Genomic DNA, 21,595 nt, shown 5'->3' with positions numbered 1-21,595 from the left:
TGTCTAATATTTGAGATTTTACTATCGAAAAATGTAAGAAAATCACCAGAGCTGAGAGAAACAGGAACATGTGGTTCTACTGAGCTCTGACTGCGAGTTAATTTAGCAATAGTGCTAAAAAGAAATCTTGGATTGTTTCCATTCTCTGATATTAAGGTTGAATAGTACTGGCTTCTAGCTCTACGCAGAGCTTTTTTATAATTTAATAGGCTATGTTTCCAGATATCCAGAGACTGCTCTGAACCGGAGCGGCGCCATTCTCTTTCCAACTTACGGGTTTCTTGTTTAAGAGAACGAGTTTCAGCGTTAAACCACGGTGCTACTCGGTTTTGTCTGACGAACTTAGGTTTCAAGGGGGCAACAACATCAAGTGTACTCCTGAGGGCTTGTAAGGCATCATTAACAAAGTGGTCATTTATACTTGGACTGATGCTATGGGAGCTGGACTCAGAGTATTTTCTCAGAATATCACTAAGTATTTGCTGAACTGTGTGTTTAAACTTAGACACAGAACAGTCAGTTAAGGTTCTTCTAAGCTGTTTCTTACTCACTGGGGCAGAAGGATGTTCCAGTGTAAACTGGAAGGTAATCATAAAGTGATCAGAAATGATGGGGTTAAGAGGAAGGACACTCAGCTGGCTGATCTCTATACCATGGGTTAGAACAAGGTCCAGGGTGTGCTTATGACAGTGAGTGGGTTCATTCACACTTTGGGTGAAACCAACATCATCTAATAAAGCTGCAAAAGCCTTTCCTAGACAGTCACTGGGGTCATCAACATGAATATTAAAATCCCCTAATATTATAATTTGATCAGAATCTAAGACAATAGTCGATAGGAAGTCGGAAAACTCAGTTAAAAATTCTGAATATGGGCCGGGGGGGGGGGGGGGGGGGGGATAAATAATTATGAGTAAGTTTTCCTGTTAGGGTGACTTAAAGACAATATGATGTTTTCAAATGAATTATAAGCATTTTTAATTTTAGGGCTGAGAAGTAAGCTAGACTGTGATATTACTGCCAAACCACCTCCTTTCCCTGAAATCCTGGATTTCTGATAGTTAGCATAAGTGGGGGGGGTTGCTTCATTCAATCTAACATAGTCATCCTGATGGAGCCAGGTTTCTGTTAAGGCTAAAAGACTAAGGTTGTTATCAATGATTAACTCATTGACTAAGAGGGACTTGGAGGAAATGGATGGAATGTTTAATAAACCGCATTTAATGACATCATAATTCTGCTTATGAGAACTGCCGTCTGTCACTTTAAGGTTTCTAAGACGCGCTCCTTTCATTTGTCTTTCAGCACATAAGCTAACGCTTGAACCTGCTTGACTTTCCCTGCATGGGTTTTGCACCAGCACTAACCCTAAGGGAGGCTCAGAGGAGCGTTTTACACTGCTGCTCTGCGCCCGGGTCTCGTCTCTGGATTGTCAGGTTAACAGACTAAGGCTAGCAGAAATGTTTCTAGAAAGAAGAGCGGCACCGTCCCGAGTAGGATGGACGCCGTCTCTCCGCATGAGACCGGGCTTCCCCCAAAACGCGCTCCAGTTATCCACAAAACCAACGCCGTTTTCTGGGCACCATCTAGAAAGCCAGCGGTTAAATGATGAAAAGCGGCTGTACATTTCATCACTGACTAAGTTCGGCAGGGGACCAGAGAAAATTACAGTGTCGGACATCGTCTTAGCCAGTTTACACACCGAAGTTACGTTTAACTTAACCACCTCTGACTGTCTCCGTCGGGCATCATTACCGCCTGCGTGAATCACGACTCGACGGAACGTGGACTTACTCTGAGCTAACATCCTAAGGTTCCCCTCGATGTCACCAACTCTGGCCCCCAGATAACACCTGACTGTAGCTGCTGGGAGCTACACGTTTCTAACTTCAGAAGAGCCTATAACCAGAGTTGAGTGTTCAGCGGGTGTGTCGCTGAGGGGGGAGAACCTATTACTAACGTGGAGTCTCGGGTGCTCTAAGTTTTTGCGTTTAGCACTATGTTTCCTTCCAACCGGTACAAACCCCTGACTGTCTCCCGGCTGTTGGGAGGGCGCTGGGGTGCTAACTAAGGTAGCCCTGGCAGCGCGGCCCGCGCTACGAGTAACGACCTGGCTAGCCGGTTTAGCTTCCACTGTGCGGAGCCGCGCTTCTAACTGCTCCAGCCTGGCCTCCAAGTCTAACACAAGACTACACTTAACACACCTATCGCTATCTCCACTAAAGGAGGCAGGATCATCACTAAACATATGGCACATGGGGCAGGAGAGAGGAGGAGAGGCGGAAAGAGTGGTGGCCATGCTAGGTTCTAAGCTAAGGCTAGCGGTGTTTAGGTAAAGAGAAGTGGTTTATTTAGCAAAATGAGAAACTGAACAGCAAGCGGTTTAACAGTGGTGAATTCGCTAATAAAAGGTACTAGATGTGAATATTAACCCAGATAACCCTTAGAGTAAGCAATAGTAGGCTAATGCCAAACAAGAGGACAGCAGTCACACGACTAGTACTGGGAATAGCTCACCCGGAAATGACGTCACTGCCGGTCCACACCGTTCTGTTTATTTTCTTTAAATAACTTCTTTTTTCATGTATTTTACTTTTCTAGTTGGAAAAATGTATAAAGTAAAATGTTTAAAAAAAAACATTGTTGCATAATGAGGAAATAAACACTTTGTGTTAGGCCTGCACAATATACCACAAATGTATCGTTATTGAATATCCAGCTCTGCAATACGCAGAGCGCAAAGACGGCGAAAATCGCAATAAATCGTAAACCTTAAATGTGTTAAAACAATCTGCAGCTTAAAGCTTTTAACGAATCAAATAAATCCCTTTATGCAATTGACCAATCAGATGGAGGCCTATTGTGTTGGATGTTTGTCACCAATGTCGACGAGGGTCATTTGGAGTAAAATGTTTAAACTGTTGTAATGAAATGGGAATGGTGTTTTTGGTTATTTTACTGTTTGTTTATACACCACAAATTACCGCAAATCTGCAGACTGCAGACTCTGAGGTCAGACTCCATGTTTCAGTTGTGTTCAGATCAATATGATGACAAAGTTGTGTTGACCCACAGTGAGCAGAAAATTTCCAGATTCTGATCTGCAGCAGCATCTTCCTGCAGCTGCTTGTTCTCTTCAAAGATCTGTAGAAGAACTTCTTCTTTTCTCCCTGCAGCTGCTTGTACTCTTCAAAGATCTGCAGAAGAACTTCTTCTTTTCTTCCTGCAGCTGCTTGTTCTCTTCAAAGATCTGCGGAAGAACTTCTTCTTTTCTTCCTGCAGCTGCTTGTTCTCTTCAAAGATCTGCAGAAGAACTTCTTCTTCTCTTCCTGCAGCTGCTTGTTCTCTTCAAAGATCTGCGGAAGAACTTCTTCTTTTCTTCCTGCAGCTGCTTGTTTCAAAGCTGTCTGCTGACATTTGTGCTCCTCAAAGTTCTGCTTGCGGCCATCAGCTCTTCTTTGTGTCTTTGCTCCAACAGACTCCTTTCAAGGTCAAAGTCAAAGTCAAAGTCAGCTTTATTGTCAAATATGCTGCATCCATAAAGACATACAGCACAGATGAAATTGCTTTCCTCTCACCCCACAGTGCAAGCAGCATATAAGTTTGCAGACGACACCACAGTGGTGGGGCTCATCTCTGGGAATGATGAGTCTGCTTACCGGGACGAGGTGGAGCGGCTCTGTGTCTGGTGTGAAAAAAACAATCTAATCCTCAACACAACAAAGACCAAGGAACTGGTGGTGGACTACAGGAGGAACAAAACAGACATTCAGCCACTGTCTATTGGTGGGGATTGTGTGGAGAGGGTGGCTGCTTTCAAGCTCCTGGGCGTCACCATTGAGCAGGACCTGACCTGGAGCGCCAACACCACTGCTCTGGTGAAGAAGGCCCAACAGAGACTGTATTTTCTCAGTCTTTTAAAGAAAAACAAACTGATTGAGAAACTGCTGGTGTCCTTCTACCGCTGCTCAATAGAGAGCATTTTAACGTACTGTGTCTGCGCCTGGTTTGCCAGTTGCACAGCTGCGGCTAAGACAGCTCTCCAGAGAGTCGCCACGAGAGCCCAGAGGATCATTGGCTGCCCTCTCCCACCCCTGGAGGAACTGTACAGTTCCCGCTGCCTAAAAAAGGCTCAAAACATTCTGCTGGATCCATCACACCCCGGACATTCCCAGTTTGAACTGCTGCCTTGAGGCAGAAGATACAGAACAATTAAAACGAGGACCAACAGATTAAAAAACAGCTTCTATCCGAGAGCCATCGTGGCTTTAAACGCTGCTAAATAAAGTTTATTTATTAGGGAAGTGTGCAATAACCGGAGAAGGTGTAACCTCCTTTTTATATTTTGTTGTATATTTTTTAACATATCTTTCTTATATTGTCGTATTTCGCAGTTTTTAGCTTTTTATTCTTACTGACTTTTTATTCCACCGGAAAAATTGCACTGTAATTTCGTTGTACATGTACAATGACAATAAAGATATTTCTATTTCTATTTCTAAAATAATAAATAAACGACTTAAAAAATAGATAAAAAGACAGAAATAATGAGAAGAATAACAGTAATCTAAACAGTGCAGAGAGCAATGAGGTGATTAAAGTGTCAGTTTAAAGTGACAACAGTGCTGAGTAGTAGTGGATGTGTTAGTGATGGCAGTCTTTGGTGAAGGTGGTGTTCTAAACTGTTGTGAAAGTTTTCAGTGTGGGCTTGTAGGACGGAGTGGAGGGGCCAGAGGGGGGAGGGCAGGGAGGGAGTTGAGTGTCCTTATTGCCTGATGGAGGAAACTGTCCTTGAGTCTGCTGGTTCTGGCCTGGAGACTTTGCAGCCTCCTCCCTGATGGCAGCAGGTTGAAGTGTCTCTGGGATGGGTGGGAGGAGTCCCCTGCAATCCTTATGGCTTTGCGGGTGAGGCGGGAGCGGTAAATGTCCGAGAGGCCAGTAAGAGGGACACCAACGATCTTCTCAGCTGTTCTCACAATGTGCTGCAGAGTCTTCCGGCAGGACGCGTTGCAGGCTCCGTACCCCACGGTGATGCAGCTGGTCAGGATGCTCTCGATGGCCCCCCTGTAAAAGGTCTGCCTGATGGGGGGAGGAGCTCTGGCCCTCTTCAGTTTGCAGAGGAAGTACAGGCGTTGTTGGGCTTTCTTGGCCAGTGATGCAGTGTTGTGGTTCCAAGACAGGTCGTTGGAGATGTGCACCCCCAGGAACTTGGTGCAGCTCACCCTTTCCACAGCAGCACCATTGACGATCAGTGGAGCGTGCTGGGTGGGAGTTCTCCGGAAGTCCACAACCATCTCCTTTGTCTTCTCCACATTCAGGTGGAGATTATTGTCTTTGCACCACAGAGCCAGCCTGTTCACCTCCCTCCTGTAGGGGGTCTCATCGTTGTTGTTGATGAGACCCACCACTGTTGTGTCATCTGCAAACTTGATGAAGAGGTTGGAGCTTGATGTTGGGGTGCAGTCGTGAGTCAGCAGAGTGAAGAGGAGGGGGCTCAGCACACATCCTTGGGGGACCCCTGTGTTCCTTGTGATGGTGCTGGAGGTGTTGTTGCCGACACGAACTGCCTGTGGTCTCCCTGTCAGAAAGTCCAGCAGCCAGTTACACAGGGAGGTGTTGAGTCCTAGCTGGTCCAGCTTGTGGATGAGCTGCTGGGGGATGACTGTATTGAAGGCGGAGCTGAAGTCAATGAATAGCATTCTGACATGAGAGTCTTTTGTTTCCAGGTGAGTGAGGGCTGAGTGGACGGCTGTTGAGATGGCATCATCGGTCGAACGGTTTGACCGGTATGCAAACTGGTAGGGGTCCAGAGTGGGGGGGAGGGTAGACTTGATGTGCTGCATGACCAGCCGCTCAAAGCACTTCATGAGGATGGGGTGAGGGCGATCGGGCCGTAGTCATTGTAGCAGGAGGGAGAGGACTTCTTTGGGACCGGGATGATGGTGGTGGCTTTGAAGCATGAGGGGACAACAGCCTGGCTCAGTGAGAGGTTAAAGATGTCGGTGATGACATCTGTGAGCTCATCAGCACAGTTCCTCAGGACACAGCCAGGAATGTTGTCAGGTCCTGGGGCTCTCTGTGGCTTAATCCTTCTCAGTGAGCGCCTCACGCTGTCACGTGATAGCTGTCAAGTTTATTTGTAAACTGCGTGCTCCCACACTTGCAAAGGGACAGGACTGGACCAAGGATTTCACTCTTTCCAAGTCTTTTATTAGCAACAGTAGTAGTAGTAGTAGCAGGTGAAAAACCATTAAACAATCAAAACAGAAAAAATAAACAGTTAAGTATATTTAAATCAAACATAAGGTAAACCAGGTTAATAAATTAGGATGAAATCTAAACCAACAATTTGTAACCAAGAAAATTAAACCAACATCTCAGTTTAAATTGTAGAAACTTAAATACAATTTATCTCAACTTAAGTAGATTATTAAGATTAATTATCTTTTTCCAGGTTAACAAATATGTATAATTTCAAAACAAACATTTGTAGGACATTTTACAACATTTAATTATTTTTTCTTTCAACAATGTGGCATATTAAAGTCCAGCATTGAGCTTACCAGTAGCCCTTTATAGTCCAAGTCCCACTCACGCAGTGGTTTGAGTTTAGCATCCAAGTTCGTGGAAACTGCCGTCATCCAGCTCAGTTCTTACACTCGGCGCAGTGAAACGCCGTTTTAAGGGTTCCCAGCTTCTGCGCTGATTGCGTTCATTCAGTTCAGCTGGTAACGGCGCGCATGTGTTGTCCTCCGTGCTGAGCGCACGCAGGCTGCTGCGCGCTCATGTGAGGCGCTGCGCACTCCAGGTCACAGCGAGGCAACCACCTCCGCTGATCATCGTGACAATAGCATCAGCACCAGGTCACTGGGAGGAAGAGGAGTCTTCTGTGCCGGGATGCTGTTGTCTGCCTCGAAGCGGGCAAAGAAGGTGTTTAGCTGGTCTAGCAGAGGGGTTGAGTAGTCGCAGGCCTGTGGGGCGGGCTTGTAATCCGTGATGGTCTGGATGCCACGCCACAGGTTCCTGGTGTCACCACTGTCACTGAAGCGTTCAGCCATCCTCCTGGAGTGCTCCCTCTTGGCCAGCCTGATGCCTCGTGACAGGTTGGCCCTGGCTGTTCTCAGACCAGCTTCATTCCCAGCTCTGAAGGCAGCGTTCTGTTCCCTCCAGAGTCTGTGGACGTCTCCTGTCAGCCATGGCTTTTGGTTGGCTCGAAGGGTGATGGTTTTGGTGACTGTGACATCGTCCATGCACCTCCTCATGTAGGATGTGACAGTCTCTGTGTACTCCTGGAGATCAGTGATGTCATTATAGGTGGCTGCTTGTTTGAATATACTCCAGTCAGTGGTGGCAAAGCAGTCCTGTAGAGCCTCAGTAGATCCCTCAGGCCACACCCGAACCACCTTTTTATCTGGTCTGATGGCTTTGACCTTTGGCCTGTATGCTGGCATTAGCATGACAGTGGTGTGGTCTGAGGCGCCCAGGTGGGGGGGCTTTGTAGGCTCCTTTGTGTGGAGTGTAAACATTGTCCAAGATGTTTTTACCTCTTGTGGGGAAGTTGATATGTCCATGGAGTTGTGGAAACACGCTCTTGGGGTTTGCATGGTTGAAGTCCCCGGCCAGGATGAGGAAGGCATCGGGGTGAGCTGTCTGCTGCTCACTGATGTGCTGGTGTAGTTCATACAGAGCCTCACTCCTGTTGGTGGAGGAGCTGGGAGGGATGTATGCTGCTACCAGCAGTATGGAGCTAAATTCTCTCGGCAGGTAGAATGGCCGGCATTTATTGATCATAAACTCAGCCAGGGGGGAGCAGTGTTGGTAGACCACTCTGACATTCCGGCACCAAGCATCGCTGATGTAAACACAGAGTCCTCCACCGCGGGTCTTACCCCCCTCGACGAGCATCCTGTCGGCCCGGAAGCATGCTAACCCGGCTAGCTGGATGGCACAGTCCGGGACGTTGTCCGTTAGCCACGTTTCCACAAAGACAAAGACGCAGCACTCACTCGCAGTCTTGGACGATGTGCGTAGCAGGCGGATATAGTCCAGTTTATTGTCCAGAGATCGTACATTGGCCAGCGTGATTGTTGGGATAGCTGGCCGGTGAGGACTAGCCGCTAGCCTAGCACGGATGCCTCCACGCTTCCCTCTCTTTTGCTTCCTCATGCAGCGCCTGTGGCTTCTCCTCTCTGTCTGGAGCAGACCGCAGTCACGTAGTACCGGTAAATTCCTTAGAAGATGGTCCGCAACAGTGGTTCCGCCGATGGCGAGCAGGACCTCACGGGTGTATGAGTCCATTCTTTTAAAAACAGTAAATCCTTGAGACCCAAAAAGATAAAGCCAAGAAACAGAACAAACAAACAAAAACACTGAAGGTAGGGCAGAGAGGAGCCGCTACGTGTGCACGCGCCACCAGTCAGTCGTGCACGCTCACATGCACTCTGAGTCATGCTGTGTTTCAGCAGATGCAGCTGAGAGTCCAGTGGCTGATGTTTGTGAGCAGACAGTGACAGAGTCCTGCTGCAGCTGGATGCTGCTCTGACAGACACATCCTCCACAAACATCCTCACCTTTTCATCCACAAACATCATCACATCATCCATCAAAGCTCCCAGCAGCTTCTGACTCTTCATTCAGAGCTGAAGTCATGCTTGATGAGGGATCAATGTCCAACATTTGCTGCTGACTCTTCCTCATCACTTCCTTCTTCTCTCTGCTTTGATCTGTTGGAGCTGAAAGTCTCTGCTTGAAGGGCTGCAGCAGAGAAGGACTGGAAGATCATCTCCTGAAAACTGGGAGGAGGACTTTCCAGCATCCTGCTGCTGAAATTCTCCCATGATTCAGTGCTGTTTGGAGAAGAGCTGAGCAGAAAGAGGAAGTGGACTTTTTCTGCTGTTGCTGCAGAAACATCAGTTGGTTTGGATGCAGCCACAGGCTGATGTTTGACTTTCACACATCTGGACTTCTTTCCTGAAGCAGCTGCATGTTGTCCTGAATGTTCCTGAATGTTCTTCTTGGTAAATGGCGTATACTTATATAGTGCCTTTCTTCCTACAAGAACAAAGCGCTTTACAGTCACAGACCCATTCACCCAGTCACACACACATTCACACACACATTCAGACACTGGTGGCGGCTCTTCTCTACTTTTTTTTTCTTTTTTTTTTTTTTGTCCTGTCCAACAGCTGGGCAGACAGTTGAGAGCTGAGGGCCTCTTGTGTTGGACAGATTTTACTTTAACAAGAGGGGTTATTAATCTTCAGACAAACCAAAGGTATGTCTGAATAAACCCCTTTTGTAATTGAGGCCAAACTTTATTAATTTCAATCATGTCTGAAAATCTTTGGTGTTGGACCGGACGGAAAAGGAAAGAGGGGAAGAAGAGAGAGGGACGATAGAGAGAGGGGGGGTAGGGGGTGATAATAGGAGGGGAAGGGGGATAAGACCATGAAGCAGCATAAAGCAACAAGTTTACTGGTTGTTAATCATTATGGTAAGGTTCAAATGTAGTACAATAAGGGCGGAGCCTGTCCACACACACACTCAAATGTTATAAACACACCTGGTAGCTGCAAAAAAATGTCCACCTGTCGACATATATACAAAGCAGATAGTGTTCACACGCATACTTATGCCTTAAAACCAACTAGTGTGAAATATTTCAGTCATTCAGTCATGCAAACTGTTAGTGCAAAGGTGAGCTAACACCTGTGCTCAGGTGATTGTTATGTTCTTCTAAAATGGATGGTGGAACGTGGAAAGAAGGAGGGAGAGTGCCCAGCCATCCCCACCCCAAGACCCCCACCGCAGCAGCAGCGGCAGCCGGAATCCCCCCAACGCCACACGGGAACCGGCAGGGAACAACCGCTGCCCGGGCAACCAAGCCCGCCACCCAGGCCAGGGCCAGCAGGACTGCCGCAAGGCCCCCAGAGCCAGAGAGCAGGGAAGCACGGAGGGAGAGAGAGCGCCGCCCCAGCCCAACCAGGAGAGCAGCCCCCCCGCCGCGCGGGGAGAACCCAACGCAGGGCCCCACCGGAGAAAGACGCCCACAGCCCCAGACGAACACCCCACCACCAACCAGGAGTTCCGGGCATCCCCCCGCCCCAACCCCAGGTACGAGCCAGGACCCCCAAGGGAGACCCGCTCTGCACTCCAGGCAGCCATCCGCCCGGCCCACGGTTGGTCCAGGGAGGAGCGAGGCAGGGGCCCGCCGCCCCCGCCCAAGAGGGGGGAACCCCGGGGAAAAAAGAGGGCCCACAAGGGGTGTTGTAAATATGGCCAGACCAGGCTCGGCCACAGTTGGAAATTTGGCGGGGCCCAGCGCTCAGGAGCAAGGACCAGAACCCACCCCCCAGGGACACGAACACTCCCGGCTCAGATGTAATGTGAACCCCCCCGCCGCGCGGAGAGAGCACCGCCGGGCCCAGGAAGCCGGCACCCCGGGGACACGGCCGCCGTTGCAAAGGGGCCCGTACCCCCCACCAGGGAAGAGGCAGGGGACAGATGGTCCTAGGTCCCACCTTCCTTGCAAAATGTGTGTGCGTGTATGTGTTTGAGAGGGTGTGTGTGTGCATGTGTGTGTGTTTATGTTGGAATGTATATATTGAGGGGGGAGGGGTGTGTGTGCTAAGGGGGGTGCAGTTAAAATTGGCGGGTAGGGCACTGAGGGGACATCTCCTGATTACTCACAGTGACGTCCCCTCGCCCTCCCCACCAAGGGACCCTAAATGTCTAAGGTGTGGTTAAAATTGGCGGGTAGGGTGCTAGGAGGACATGCTTGCTGGCAGTGATGTCCAAGCACCCCCCCTACCAAGGGCCCTACATGTCTAATGTGCAAATAAAACCGAAAGAGGGGGGGCCCACTCCATACGGCAACCATAGGAGGGGGGCCACTGCCTAGTAAACCCCCCCCCCAAGGCTCATCGCAGGCTAAGCCCCCCACCCCCTCACCCTATTATGAGGTTATATGAGGAAGGGGGTAAGTTGGGGACAGCTGGTAGACTGTCCCCCGGTGGTCAAACAGCTGTCCCCCCCCCCCCCCCCAGCAAGGGGGCCAGGCCCACCCAGCCCAGGGGCCCCACCCCCGGAGGCGCCGACACCCCAGGCCCAGCACCACCCCCCCCACACAGAGAGAGAGGAGCCAGAAAGCGTTGCCCCCCCCCCCCCCCCCCCGGAGCAAGCCCAGGCCCCCACCCCCAAACGCCGGCCCTAGAAGAGCTCTGGTCAGGCCTGGACGGGACCGAGGCAGCCGACCGGCCGGGGAAACCGCCGATGGCCTCAGCGGAGCCCCCGACCCATCAACCCCCCCTGCCCCGTACCAATAGTGCCCCCCCCTCCCCCAGAATGCCCCCCCACAAGGCAGGGCCGACAAGACCCCCCACCCCACCCCACCCCCAGACCCCGCAGCCAAAGCGGATGACACCCAGAGCGACCGGGGCCCCAAGAGAGTTGTCCCGTCCCGCCCCAGAGCCAGGGAAGGGCCGATCCCAGCCCCAGGTGTAGGTGGGAAGCCCATCCAGCGCTGCTGGGCCCCCCCCCCGAGCAGCGCCCCCCGCCATCCCCCCCAGCACAGGCAAAGGGACCACCCCCCCAAGCCAAGCCAGACCACCACCCCACCACCCCACCATGCACCCCCTCACCCAAGCCCAGAGGACCACGCAGCGCCCCAGCCCGCCCCACCCAGGCGCCGGACCCGACCCCCCGACCAACGGAGCCCCCACCACCCCCCGCCAGGACCCGGAGGCCCCGACCCCCACCCCAGCCCACGGCAGAAGGGCAAGGAGCAGCGACGACCAGGCCCCCCCACCCCCTAAGTCATGGAGTTAGCTATGGGAGACCAGAGAGACTGAGTTCTTTCAAAGATACTTGAACCTTGGGCTGACCTTTTTTCCAAGCTGATATGATCAAGCAGCAGATTTCTGTGTTGACTTATATTTTTATTTTTCTTGCTTTTCCAATTTATTAAAATAGTTTTTTTAGCAATGCAAAGAGTTATGAAAATGATAGAGCCTAATCCTCCTTCTACATCGATGGCACTCATGTCACCAAGCACACAAAGTGACGGTGAGGCTGTGATTGAAACCTTAAGCCAGACTGATAGATCGGCACATACCTGTTGCCAGAGAGCCTGGACAGGCGTGCAGAACCACAGTGCATGCATGTAGCTGTCGGGTAGATTATTATCACAGTGCTCGCAAATGTCTGAGTTACTGAGACCCATCTTGAACATCCTCTGTCCAGTGTAGTAAATTCTGTGAAGAGTTTTGAAGTGGATTAGCTGCAGATTTGGACTTTTTGTCAGTTTAAAGGTGTTTAGACAAAGTTCTGACCAAAAGCTTTCATCTGTGCTGATGCTCAAATCCGCATCCCATTTTGTTGTCGGAAGTGAAATATTATTATCTAAATTACATAAAAGTTTGTATATTTTGGAGAGAGTTTTATTCATTGTGAAGTGGTAACTACATCTGGTAGCTTTAAATCGTTGTCTCTGTATTTAAACTTTTTAGTAATAATTGATTTAAGTTGCTGATATTCCAAGAAGTTATTTATTCCATGTTTGTCTTGAAGTTCCTGGGGAGTTATGAATCTTCTATCAATAATTATGTGCTCTAGTTGTTTTATGCCCCCTGCTTGCCAAGCTGGGAAGTGGATAATCTTTTTGTTTATGAGGATGTCTGGGTTGTTCCAGATGGGTGTCATTTTGCACGGTTGAATTGATGACTTTGATATTTTGAGAAATTCCCACCAGGCTGTTAAAGTGGCGTTTATATTAATACTTTTGAAACAATCCTGTTTTTTAACTATTTGGCTAATAAATGGAAGATCTGACAGGTTGATCTTTCCACATAACGCCTGTTCCAAGTCTAACCATGAGTTGGTTTCTGGATTATTTTTTAACCATTTTAGGTGTATTGTAATCTATTTGCAAGAAAGTAATTGTGGAAATTAGGTAATTCTAATCCTCCACAGCTTTTTGCAGATTTTAAAGTTTTTATACTAATTCTTGCAGGTTTATTGTTACATAGAAAGCTTGATATGGAGGAGTCTAATGTTTTGAACCATTTTAATGGCGGTTGTGTGGGAATCATTGAGAAGAGATAATTAACTTTGGGTAAGATTTTCATTTTTACCGTGGCTACCTTGCCCATAAGGGACAGAGGCAGGTTGGTCCAGCGTGTTAGATCGTCCTGTATGTTTTTCAGTAATGGGGTGTGGTTTAGCTGCACCAGTTCTGATATTTTGGGGGAAAAATAAATACCTAGATATTTTATATTGCCTGATTTAACTGGTATTGTGAGTCCTTGCTCCGCATTACTGTTCAGTGGTAATAAAACAGATTTATTCCAATTAATGGAATAGTCTGATATAGAAGAGAATTCATTAATGATTGTTGCCGTTTCATTTACAGAATGTATATTACTTAAAAACAGTAATATGTCATCTGCATAGAGACTAATTTTATGATGGCTGTGTTTGGTTTTAATTCCTTTAATACTCTCATTCTGTCTTATTGCTGCAGCTAGAGGCTCAATAAATATTGCAAAAAGAGAGGGGGAGAGTGGGCAACCCAGTTCCTCTTCCAAGAAAAAACCTGTTTGAAGTCTGTTTATTAGTTCTAACTGATGCATTGGGGTTGTGATATAATATTTTGATCCAATTGATGAATGATTCTCCAAACCCAAACTTATGGAGGGCAGCAATGAGGAACTTCCAATTTACTCTATCAAAGGCTTTTTCAGCATCCAGTGATAGTATAGTCATTTCCTGGTTTTTGATGGTTGCAAAGTCTATTATGTTAACGAGTCTGCGGACATTGTCATCCGAGTGTCTGCCTTTGATGAATCCAGTTTGATCAAAGTGAATTATGTGAGGAGTGACTTTTTCTATTCTCTGTGCTAGTGCTTTGCAGATAACTTTTACATCTGCATTAATTAAAGAAATGGGGCGATAGCTTGAAGGACTCGTGGGGTCTTTGTCTGGTTTTAGAAGAAGGATAATGTTGGCAGAGTTCATGTTAGGTGGTAGAGATTGGCTTTCATTGATAAATTTTACCGTTTTATAAAACGTTGGTGCCAATTGTTCCCAGAATTCCTTATAAAACTCTGCCGGAAAGCCGTCGGGTCCTGGTGCTTTGCTGTTAGGCATAAGTAACAGAGCTCTCTGATCTGAGACTCTTCTGATCTGCTGCTGTTGCTTCACATCTTTGGACTTTTTCTAAACTTTCAGATTTTCTTCAGCTCTGAACTCTTTAGAAGAAGTGAAGGATGAAAAACAGGAACTTTGTCTTTAAACTCAACTCTTTCTTCTGGATTCAGGTTGAGGAGCTGCAGTTTGACAAAGACCAGCTGTGCTGCTCTGGTCTCAGCTCTGAAGTCCAACCCGTCCCACCTGATAGAACTGGACCTGAGGATCAACAACCTTCAGGATTCAGATGTTCAGCAGCTCCAGGATCTGGTGCGGAGTCCAAACTCCAAACTGCAGACTCTGAGGTCAGTAGAGGGTTGGAGTCAGTCCAGCTGCTTCCAGATGTTTGGTCCTAAAGTTAGTCTGAGAGCAAAGATGCAGAGTTTCCTGTGAAGCTGCAGCTTCTCAGTGAAGCTCTGAGGAGAATGATGACAAGCTTCAGGACAACAGTCAGCCAATCAGAGCAGCAGAAGCTCCAACAGGTGAAGATGACAGGAAGCTGCTGCTCTGAACAGGACTGAAGCTCCTGCTGCTCTTTCTGCTGCTGTGCTGCATCACTGACTGACAGACCAGGATCAGGAGACACTCCTTCATCTCTGGCTCTACACTTTCTCTCTGCAGGTGGAGGTGGTGAGTCTGATGGTCCTCCTGGAGGAGCAGAGAGGAGCAGCAGCAGCAGCTGGTCTGCAGAGATGTTGTGACTGGACGGTGTTCCTGGGAGGTGGAGAGCAGAGTGATGGAGGAATCAGAGGAAGTGGAGATGAGTGTCAGAGCTGCAGCAGGAACTGATCTGAGATCAGCTCCACTGTCTCTCTCAGCATCAAGTGGACAGTTATTGTGCTGCAGCTCCCCCGGTGGACTGATGGAGAACTGCACTTCCTCTTCTCATTCTAACTTGGAGTGTTGGGAAATCTTCCGCTTCTCTTCTCTCTTGTGTTGCCATAGTAACTGATGTCATTCTTCCTGTCAGCCGATGTCTGTTTCTCTGTTCATGAAGCTGTTTGTGTAGATTATTGTGACATTTTCTCCTGATGGTTGTAATAGTTTGATTGTTCTTTTTTCTTTAGTTTGAAACCTCTTTCCTCTGAAATAGTTCATGCAGGATTCAGCCTCTATGCTCACATTTTTCAATGTTATTTCATCATTTCCACTTTGATACACCTTGAAATGAGGATTGAAATAACTAATGCCAAGTCAGCAGTTTAAAGAACTTTACTGCTGCACTAGACAACACTGTCTGTAGAGAACAGAGGGGTGAAAACAAAGAAAACTCCGGAGACGTCCACATGTGGATCCCAGGACTTACTCTACTGTGGAAACGTTTTTACAAACTCAACTTTAAGATTCAGTTTTATCAACCTGTTTTCTTTATCAATAATTTGTTTCCATAAGAATGTTTTGTTTTCTGCATTTTATGGTTTTCTTGGCAAACATAACACCAACTGCATTGAAGCAGGAGGGAGAAAGGAGACACCTGCTGGCTGTTTGCAGAACTGCATCTTCAAACTGAAAGCTGTCTGTCAAATTCCTGCAGCCTGTTTGGATCTAATAAATGCTCTTTTGAATCAACTCTGTGTTTTCTATTGATTTCTATCTTTGACTCACAAACAGACTTGAATCTTTAGCCTTCCCCCTCATCCTGTTCCAGCTGTTCTAATCTTCATGTGTTTGGTTCCTTCTCAGTAGAAATGGGTTGGAAAAGAGCTTTGGAATGTTCAGGTGGTGCTGATGTCTTTCTAGATGGGGGTGGGCAGAACAGATGAGAGCCCCTCCCTCCTGATTCAGAGGGGAACAGTGGGCAGCAGCTGAAAGGAGGGAGTGGAAATGGGAAAAGTTCTCTGCAGGTTTCTCCTTTCCAAGAACAGAGGGACACGACTCCATGAACAGCAGAAGCTAAAGAGTTGGAAAACATGCCCAAAGCTGCAGCACCACCTGCAGAAAGATGCTTCCTCTTCAGGCTCCGCCCCTCCACATCAAGAAAGATCAGAGTTTCTGCTGAGCTGCTATTGGAGCTTTTAGGGGGTCAGATCTTTAGGAACATTTGCTGTCAATCAAACCAGGAAGTAAAGTGTTTTGAAAGATCAGATTGATGACATCATCAGTTGTGGAAACACTGGAAAATGGAATTCCAGCAGAGAAGTAAACATCAGGAACTTCCTGTTTGAGTCTCTTGATTATAGGATCATCCAGCCAGAATCCAAGCTCTGCCAGAATTGATCCAAATTGTTCTGATTTGTTTGTTTTGTCTTTTCTACATTTGTCCAAACCCAAAGTGGGAGGAGTCATCTTTCTGCAGTTCCTCTGAATCATGGACAGAAGTTGTAGATGTTCCACTAGAACAGTGTTTTCTTCTTCTGTGGATGTTCTAGTGTTCTCAGCACATTGGTAAAGTCTGCTGCATTCTCTGTCAGCTTCCATTTTCAGCATTTGGATCCTCAAAGTTCAGGAAGAAACCGGTATCCAAACTGCTTCCAGTTTCCATGTTTGGGATCTTCTGGAGCTGTTGAAGGACACAGATTCTTTCCACATCATGAAGCTGTTCTTCTGAACCCAAAGGGCCCACAGTTCTATGCTGATGATGCTCTTCTTCACCAACAGCCTCTCAGATCACAGATGCTGCAGTTTGCTTGGTTTGCTGGAAAGCAGCAGCGCTGAAAGAGCCTCAGAGCTTCTCCAGCTGATGTCTTCAACACTGGGACTCCATCCCTTCTTCCATTCATCTTTCTGTCCGTTTGCTTTGAGGCCCAGATCCTCACCTGCTGCTGGCTTTGGTTCAGCAGCTGCTGACTGGAACGCTGAAGCTCAGAGCGTCCGGCGCTTTGATCTTCTGCACATTCAAGTGTGGAACAGATGCAGAGAAAAGCTCCAAAGTTCTCAGAGGAGCATTGATTCAGCAGATCTTTAGTTTCTGGAGACCACTTCAATGGAAGAATGAAAACCACATGGACTCAAGCTGAAACTCTGTCAGAGTCAATAAAGGTTTTTCAAAGACAAAGCTCTCCTTCACTGTCAACACACACAGATGATCAGAACAGTTCCACATGTGTCTGCATGTTCTGGGAAGTTCTCCGGTTCCTCTGATCACGGCTCCAGCAGCGTGTTTCAGGAACACGGATGATCCAGAACATGGGATCAGACTGAAGTCAGCAGCTTTCAGCTCCTTTTGGGCTTCAAGCCCAGAGAGAAGACAGAAATGTGAGGAAGGCAGAGAACATGAAGGCTTCCTGACAGCCAAGAGAAGTTGGAGCCAGAAAGACTGGAACCGGATCAGGAGCGACTCTGGACAGTCCTTTTAGTGGTGGATCCAGACAGAAGCAGCAGAGACGTGAGCTTTGAGGAGCCACTCTGCAGCTTGACCCTCTCAGATGTCAGCAGCTGTTTGTGTCCTCAGATCCAGTCAGACACCAACATGTTCCTCAGAGAACAGCATGTCAGCACACACTGCACACGCTTGGATCCATGCAGACGTGTTGGAAGCCAGAGCTTCAGGCCGGCCTTCAGTGGATCTGTCCGTTCATGCTGAATGGGAGCAGAAGAACATCTGTTTCAGCTCTGCTGCTTCAGCTCCACTCAAACTGCTGGGAACTCCAAACTCTCTCAGAGGAGAAAAACAGCAGAAAGCTTTCTGCAGCTGCTCTCACAGTGGATCTTCCTCTGTCTTCTTCAGCAGCAGATGATGAAGAGTCACTTTCTTCAGGTTCCTCTCAGTCCTGACCTTCATTCCTGATGGACCAAAGCAGACTGACAGCAGCTCTTTAGCTCCACAAAGAAAACTCTGCAGTTTCCCAGAAACCTTCTGAAGCAGAAAAACCAGGAGACTTCCTGTCTGTCTGTCTGTCAGTGTTGGAGTCTTCCTCCATCTTCAAAGGATGAAGCTTTCTGCTTTGGAACCTTCCAGAAAGCCTTTTGAAAGCCTCCTGATGATGCTGGAGGACAGGGAGGAGTCAGGAGGATGCAGGAGCTCCCAGAGGAGGAGAGGCAGGAGGAGCAGAGGGAGCGGCTGCTGGAGCAGAAGCAGCTGCAGACGCACTTTTGGCTCTGGGCTTCAAACTTTGATCAGGAGGAAGAGGAGGAGCTAAAGAGGAGCAGGAATGCTGGGAGTGGGACTGGAATTCACACTGAATCCAACATTTAGGGACAAAAATGGCGTCTTCCAGAAAGAAATCCATGTTTCAGAAACGGGAACATTCTTGAAAGTCTACCCGGCAACAACTGGGGTTTGGATGAGGAGAAGAAGAAATGTTAAACTAATTTTTGTCCATTAAAAATAAAAACATTTGAAAAGAATCAAATGATCAAATTTAAATAAAAATCAAACATCAAAGTCAGAGACATAAAGGGCTGAAATCTTCACCAATCCTTCCAGAAACATGGAGGATGTGACGTCACTTTTCCTACCACTGCTTGAAGTTGGAGCAGGAGCTGAACATTGTCGCCCCCTGCTGGTGGAAACAGCTCATTACAAGCGTGGAGACGCAGAAAAACTCCGATTGGTTCTTCTTGATCAGTGATGTCAAATGTTCTGGATGACAAAAATCCCATTCAGTTGATGTAAAAACCCTCATCAGACATGAAAACAACCGCTATTCCTGCTGTTTCTGACCGTTTTCATGGTCTGCAGGTCTGACAGCAACAATCTCAAATGTTGGACTGAACCATTTCATTTGAATCCTAGAGAAAAGACCACTGAACATTTCATATTTGTCTGTGATTCTTCCATCATAATTGAATAAAAACTAGATCTGAAACCAGATTCAAATCTATTTAGTCTTTGAGTTTCATGGATTTCAGCTTCAACTGTTCTGGTTCCAGAATTCTGACTTTTTTATCATCAGCTGAGGGAACCGATCAGAGCTGAGGCCCTCTAGTGGTGGACAGATGTTACTGTTCCAACAGGAGGTGGATGACTAGGAGGGGGCAGGACAGGCCTGGGGTCAGAGGGCGGGGCCATCCAGGAATCAGACTCCCGGGGAAAGGCTCTACCACGTGGTTTCATTTCCTGTCATGAATAATTGCTAAAAATGGACTTTAGGACTTTGCTGAAACAGGAATGACATCAATTCAATGATTTCAGCAAATTCAGCACTTAGGCTCCGCCTCTCCTCTCTGCTGTTTATGATCGTCCACCACTGGGGGGGGGGGGGGGGGGGGCCTGAAATAATTTAATGACCATTTTTTTTAACGCTGGAAATAAAAATAAATGGATGAAGGCGCTTCACTCTGGACAGGTGACAACACACACAAACACACACAATCACACACACACACACCTAGGGGCATTCAGAGGAACCATCAACGTATGAAGCATGTTTTTGGCGTGTGGTAGGAAACACGGGTGGAATGAACAGACAAACTCCACACAGAAAGGTCACAGCTGGGATTTGAACATTCTCACTGAGAGCGCTAACCACTGCTCCACCGTGCACGGAGTCTGACCTTCATGAAGGCTTGGTGAGGCTTCTTCTTCTGGGCAAACAGTGAAGCTTTTCCCGCTTAGCGCCCTCTACTGGTTGCAGACTGGAAGCAGATTGAAGTTGTAATGTGAAACAGCTGAAGGTCAAATCTGCTGTGAAGAAGTTTGGTTTAGTCCAGACGTGTTGGACTTCAAACTGTCATTTCCACCAACAACACCACCAAGAGCTTGTTCAGCTGGACCACAACAACACACATGTCTACATGGAAGTGACAGTGTGGCGGCGCTGCTCACATCACGTCTGACCTTTGACCTCACCCTGAAAGTGGCCTCTGCCGCCACGGCGACTGAGTGGAGCGGCTCCACGGCTGCTGGTGGCGTTCCAGGTGATGGAGGATGTTTTCCAGGTGTCTGCTCCTGCAGAGGTCTGGATGGATCTGAGCTGATCTGAATGTGCTGACAGGCCTCTGAGGAGAAGAGACTGACAGAGGAACCATGAGCTGAAGGAGGCCCATGATCCAGAAGCAGCTGCAGAGAGACCACCAGTATCAGGATCAGGATTCCAGAGGGGCGGGGCTCAAAGTGGGAACAGACTTTTTGCTCCTTGAAAGCAGACGAGCAGAGATGAAGTCACCTGGAGACAACGACTCCTTTCTGATCTCTGGAGCTGAAAGTCATCCAATAGTCATTTGGATGTCAGCAAACTCTAGTCAACATGAGTTTGTTCACTTGATCCCAGACTTGGAAGAATCAAAGACTGGAGGCTCTTGATGTCGATGTGCACAATGTGCTGCAGGCAGAATCAACAGGAATCCAGTTGAATCCAGATGTTGGAAACACAGACGTCCTACAGCAGGGCTGCTCCTTCCTGCTCCTGGACATCTACCACCTGCCTGTTCTCCAGCTCTCCCTGCACTCCTTCCTGCTGATCACCTGGACCAGGTGTGTTCATCCAGTCACAATCTGGAGACATCTGATGGAGCCAATCAGCAGCTAGCAGGGCTTGGAGATCTGGAAAACAGGCAGGTTGGTAGATCTCTAGGACCAGGATTGAGCAGCCCTGTCTTCCAGCTTTCCTTCCCAGAATGCAACAGTGTGACTGAGAATGAATGTTCTCCTGCTGTTGCTGTGAGGATTCTGCAGGTCTGTTCTTCAGTGGTTCTGGTACCATTTGAGCGGTGGGCGTAGCCACTTTCAAAGTTAAGTAATTGGTACAAACGCCATCTGAGGTCCTGCGGCGCCATTTAAGCGGTGGGCGGCGTGAAGGCGAGAAGATGACTGAACGGAGAGAATCTGAAGGATCCAGACATGGAGACGTGATTCCCCATGATTCTGGAGAACTCTTCATCATCCAGAAACCTGACCTCTCAGCATCATCCGTGTCTTCATGCAGTGGAAATGACAGAAACACAGACACCGCTCCATGTCGCCATCAGGCTGAAAACATTAGCTGGAAGCTCCGCCCACAGGCGGCGTCCAGCTCAGGAACACATTTGTGGACAGACGGCGAGCAGAGAATTATCCGCGCGGTGAAAGAGAGGCGGTCAGTGTGGACGCAGCTGAACAGAAATGTATTCATGTTCATTCAAAACAAAGAGGACACTTTTGAATAGGAGGCAGAAAGGGCAGGTGTTCAAACCCCCCTAGGGTCCTGTGTGTGCACGTCTGACCAACATGTTGATTTAATGTCAGCAGATAAACTTTACAGTTTCAGGAGATCCTCAGCAATAAATTCACAAATCTTACTTAAAAATTAACCAATGCTAAAAAAAGAAAAAGTATGATAATATTATTAAATATTAAATAATATTAAACAATATTATTAAAAAATTTAAACGTCTTCAACCAAAAAGACAAAATTGAGGGTAAGAAGAACTGGTTCAGTTTTTGAGCCTCTGTAGCAGACCCCATGTTAGATAAATACGGCAATTTGATTGGTTCGATTCTGGACCAATCAGCAGCTGTTTGATGGCAGCTTTGTCACGTCAAGCTGAAAGT

The 21,595-nt window shown here is 47.7% G+C and overlaps 2 protein-coding genes across 10 annotated transcripts in view; one reads left to right on the top strand and one right to left on the bottom strand.

The window, feature by feature from the left end:
- LOC144989030 (NLR family CARD domain-containing protein 3-like) overlaps positions 1-15,753 on the top strand; it is a 46,004-nt gene extending 30,251 nt beyond the window's left edge. For all 8 annotated transcript variants that reach the window (XM_078940707.1, XM_078940714.1, XM_078940742.1 and 5 more), the window contains 2 exons: positions 14,316-14,489; positions 14,806-15,753. In XM_078940707.1, the coding sequence (XP_078796833.1) occupies positions 14,316-14,489; positions 14,806-14,818 (187 nt within the window). In that variant the 3' untranslated portion in view covers positions 14,819-15,753. The remainder of the gene's footprint in view (positions 1-14,315; positions 14,490-14,805) is intronic.
- The window catches only part of LOC111948779 (uncharacterized), a 360,906-nt gene that overhangs the window by 52,278 nt on the left and 287,033 nt on the right, over positions 1-21,595 (bottom strand). The window lies entirely within an intron of this gene.

The sequence above is a fragment of the Oryzias latipes genome, chromosome 2 (genome assembly GCF_053564925.1).
Source record: "Oryzias latipes strain Hd-rR chromosome 2, Olatipes_Hd-rR_3.1".
NCBI classification, from domain to species: Eukaryota; Metazoa; Chordata; class Actinopteri; order Beloniformes; family Adrianichthyidae; genus Oryzias; species Oryzias latipes.
This window is presented reverse-complemented; position numbering and strand designations above follow the sequence as displayed.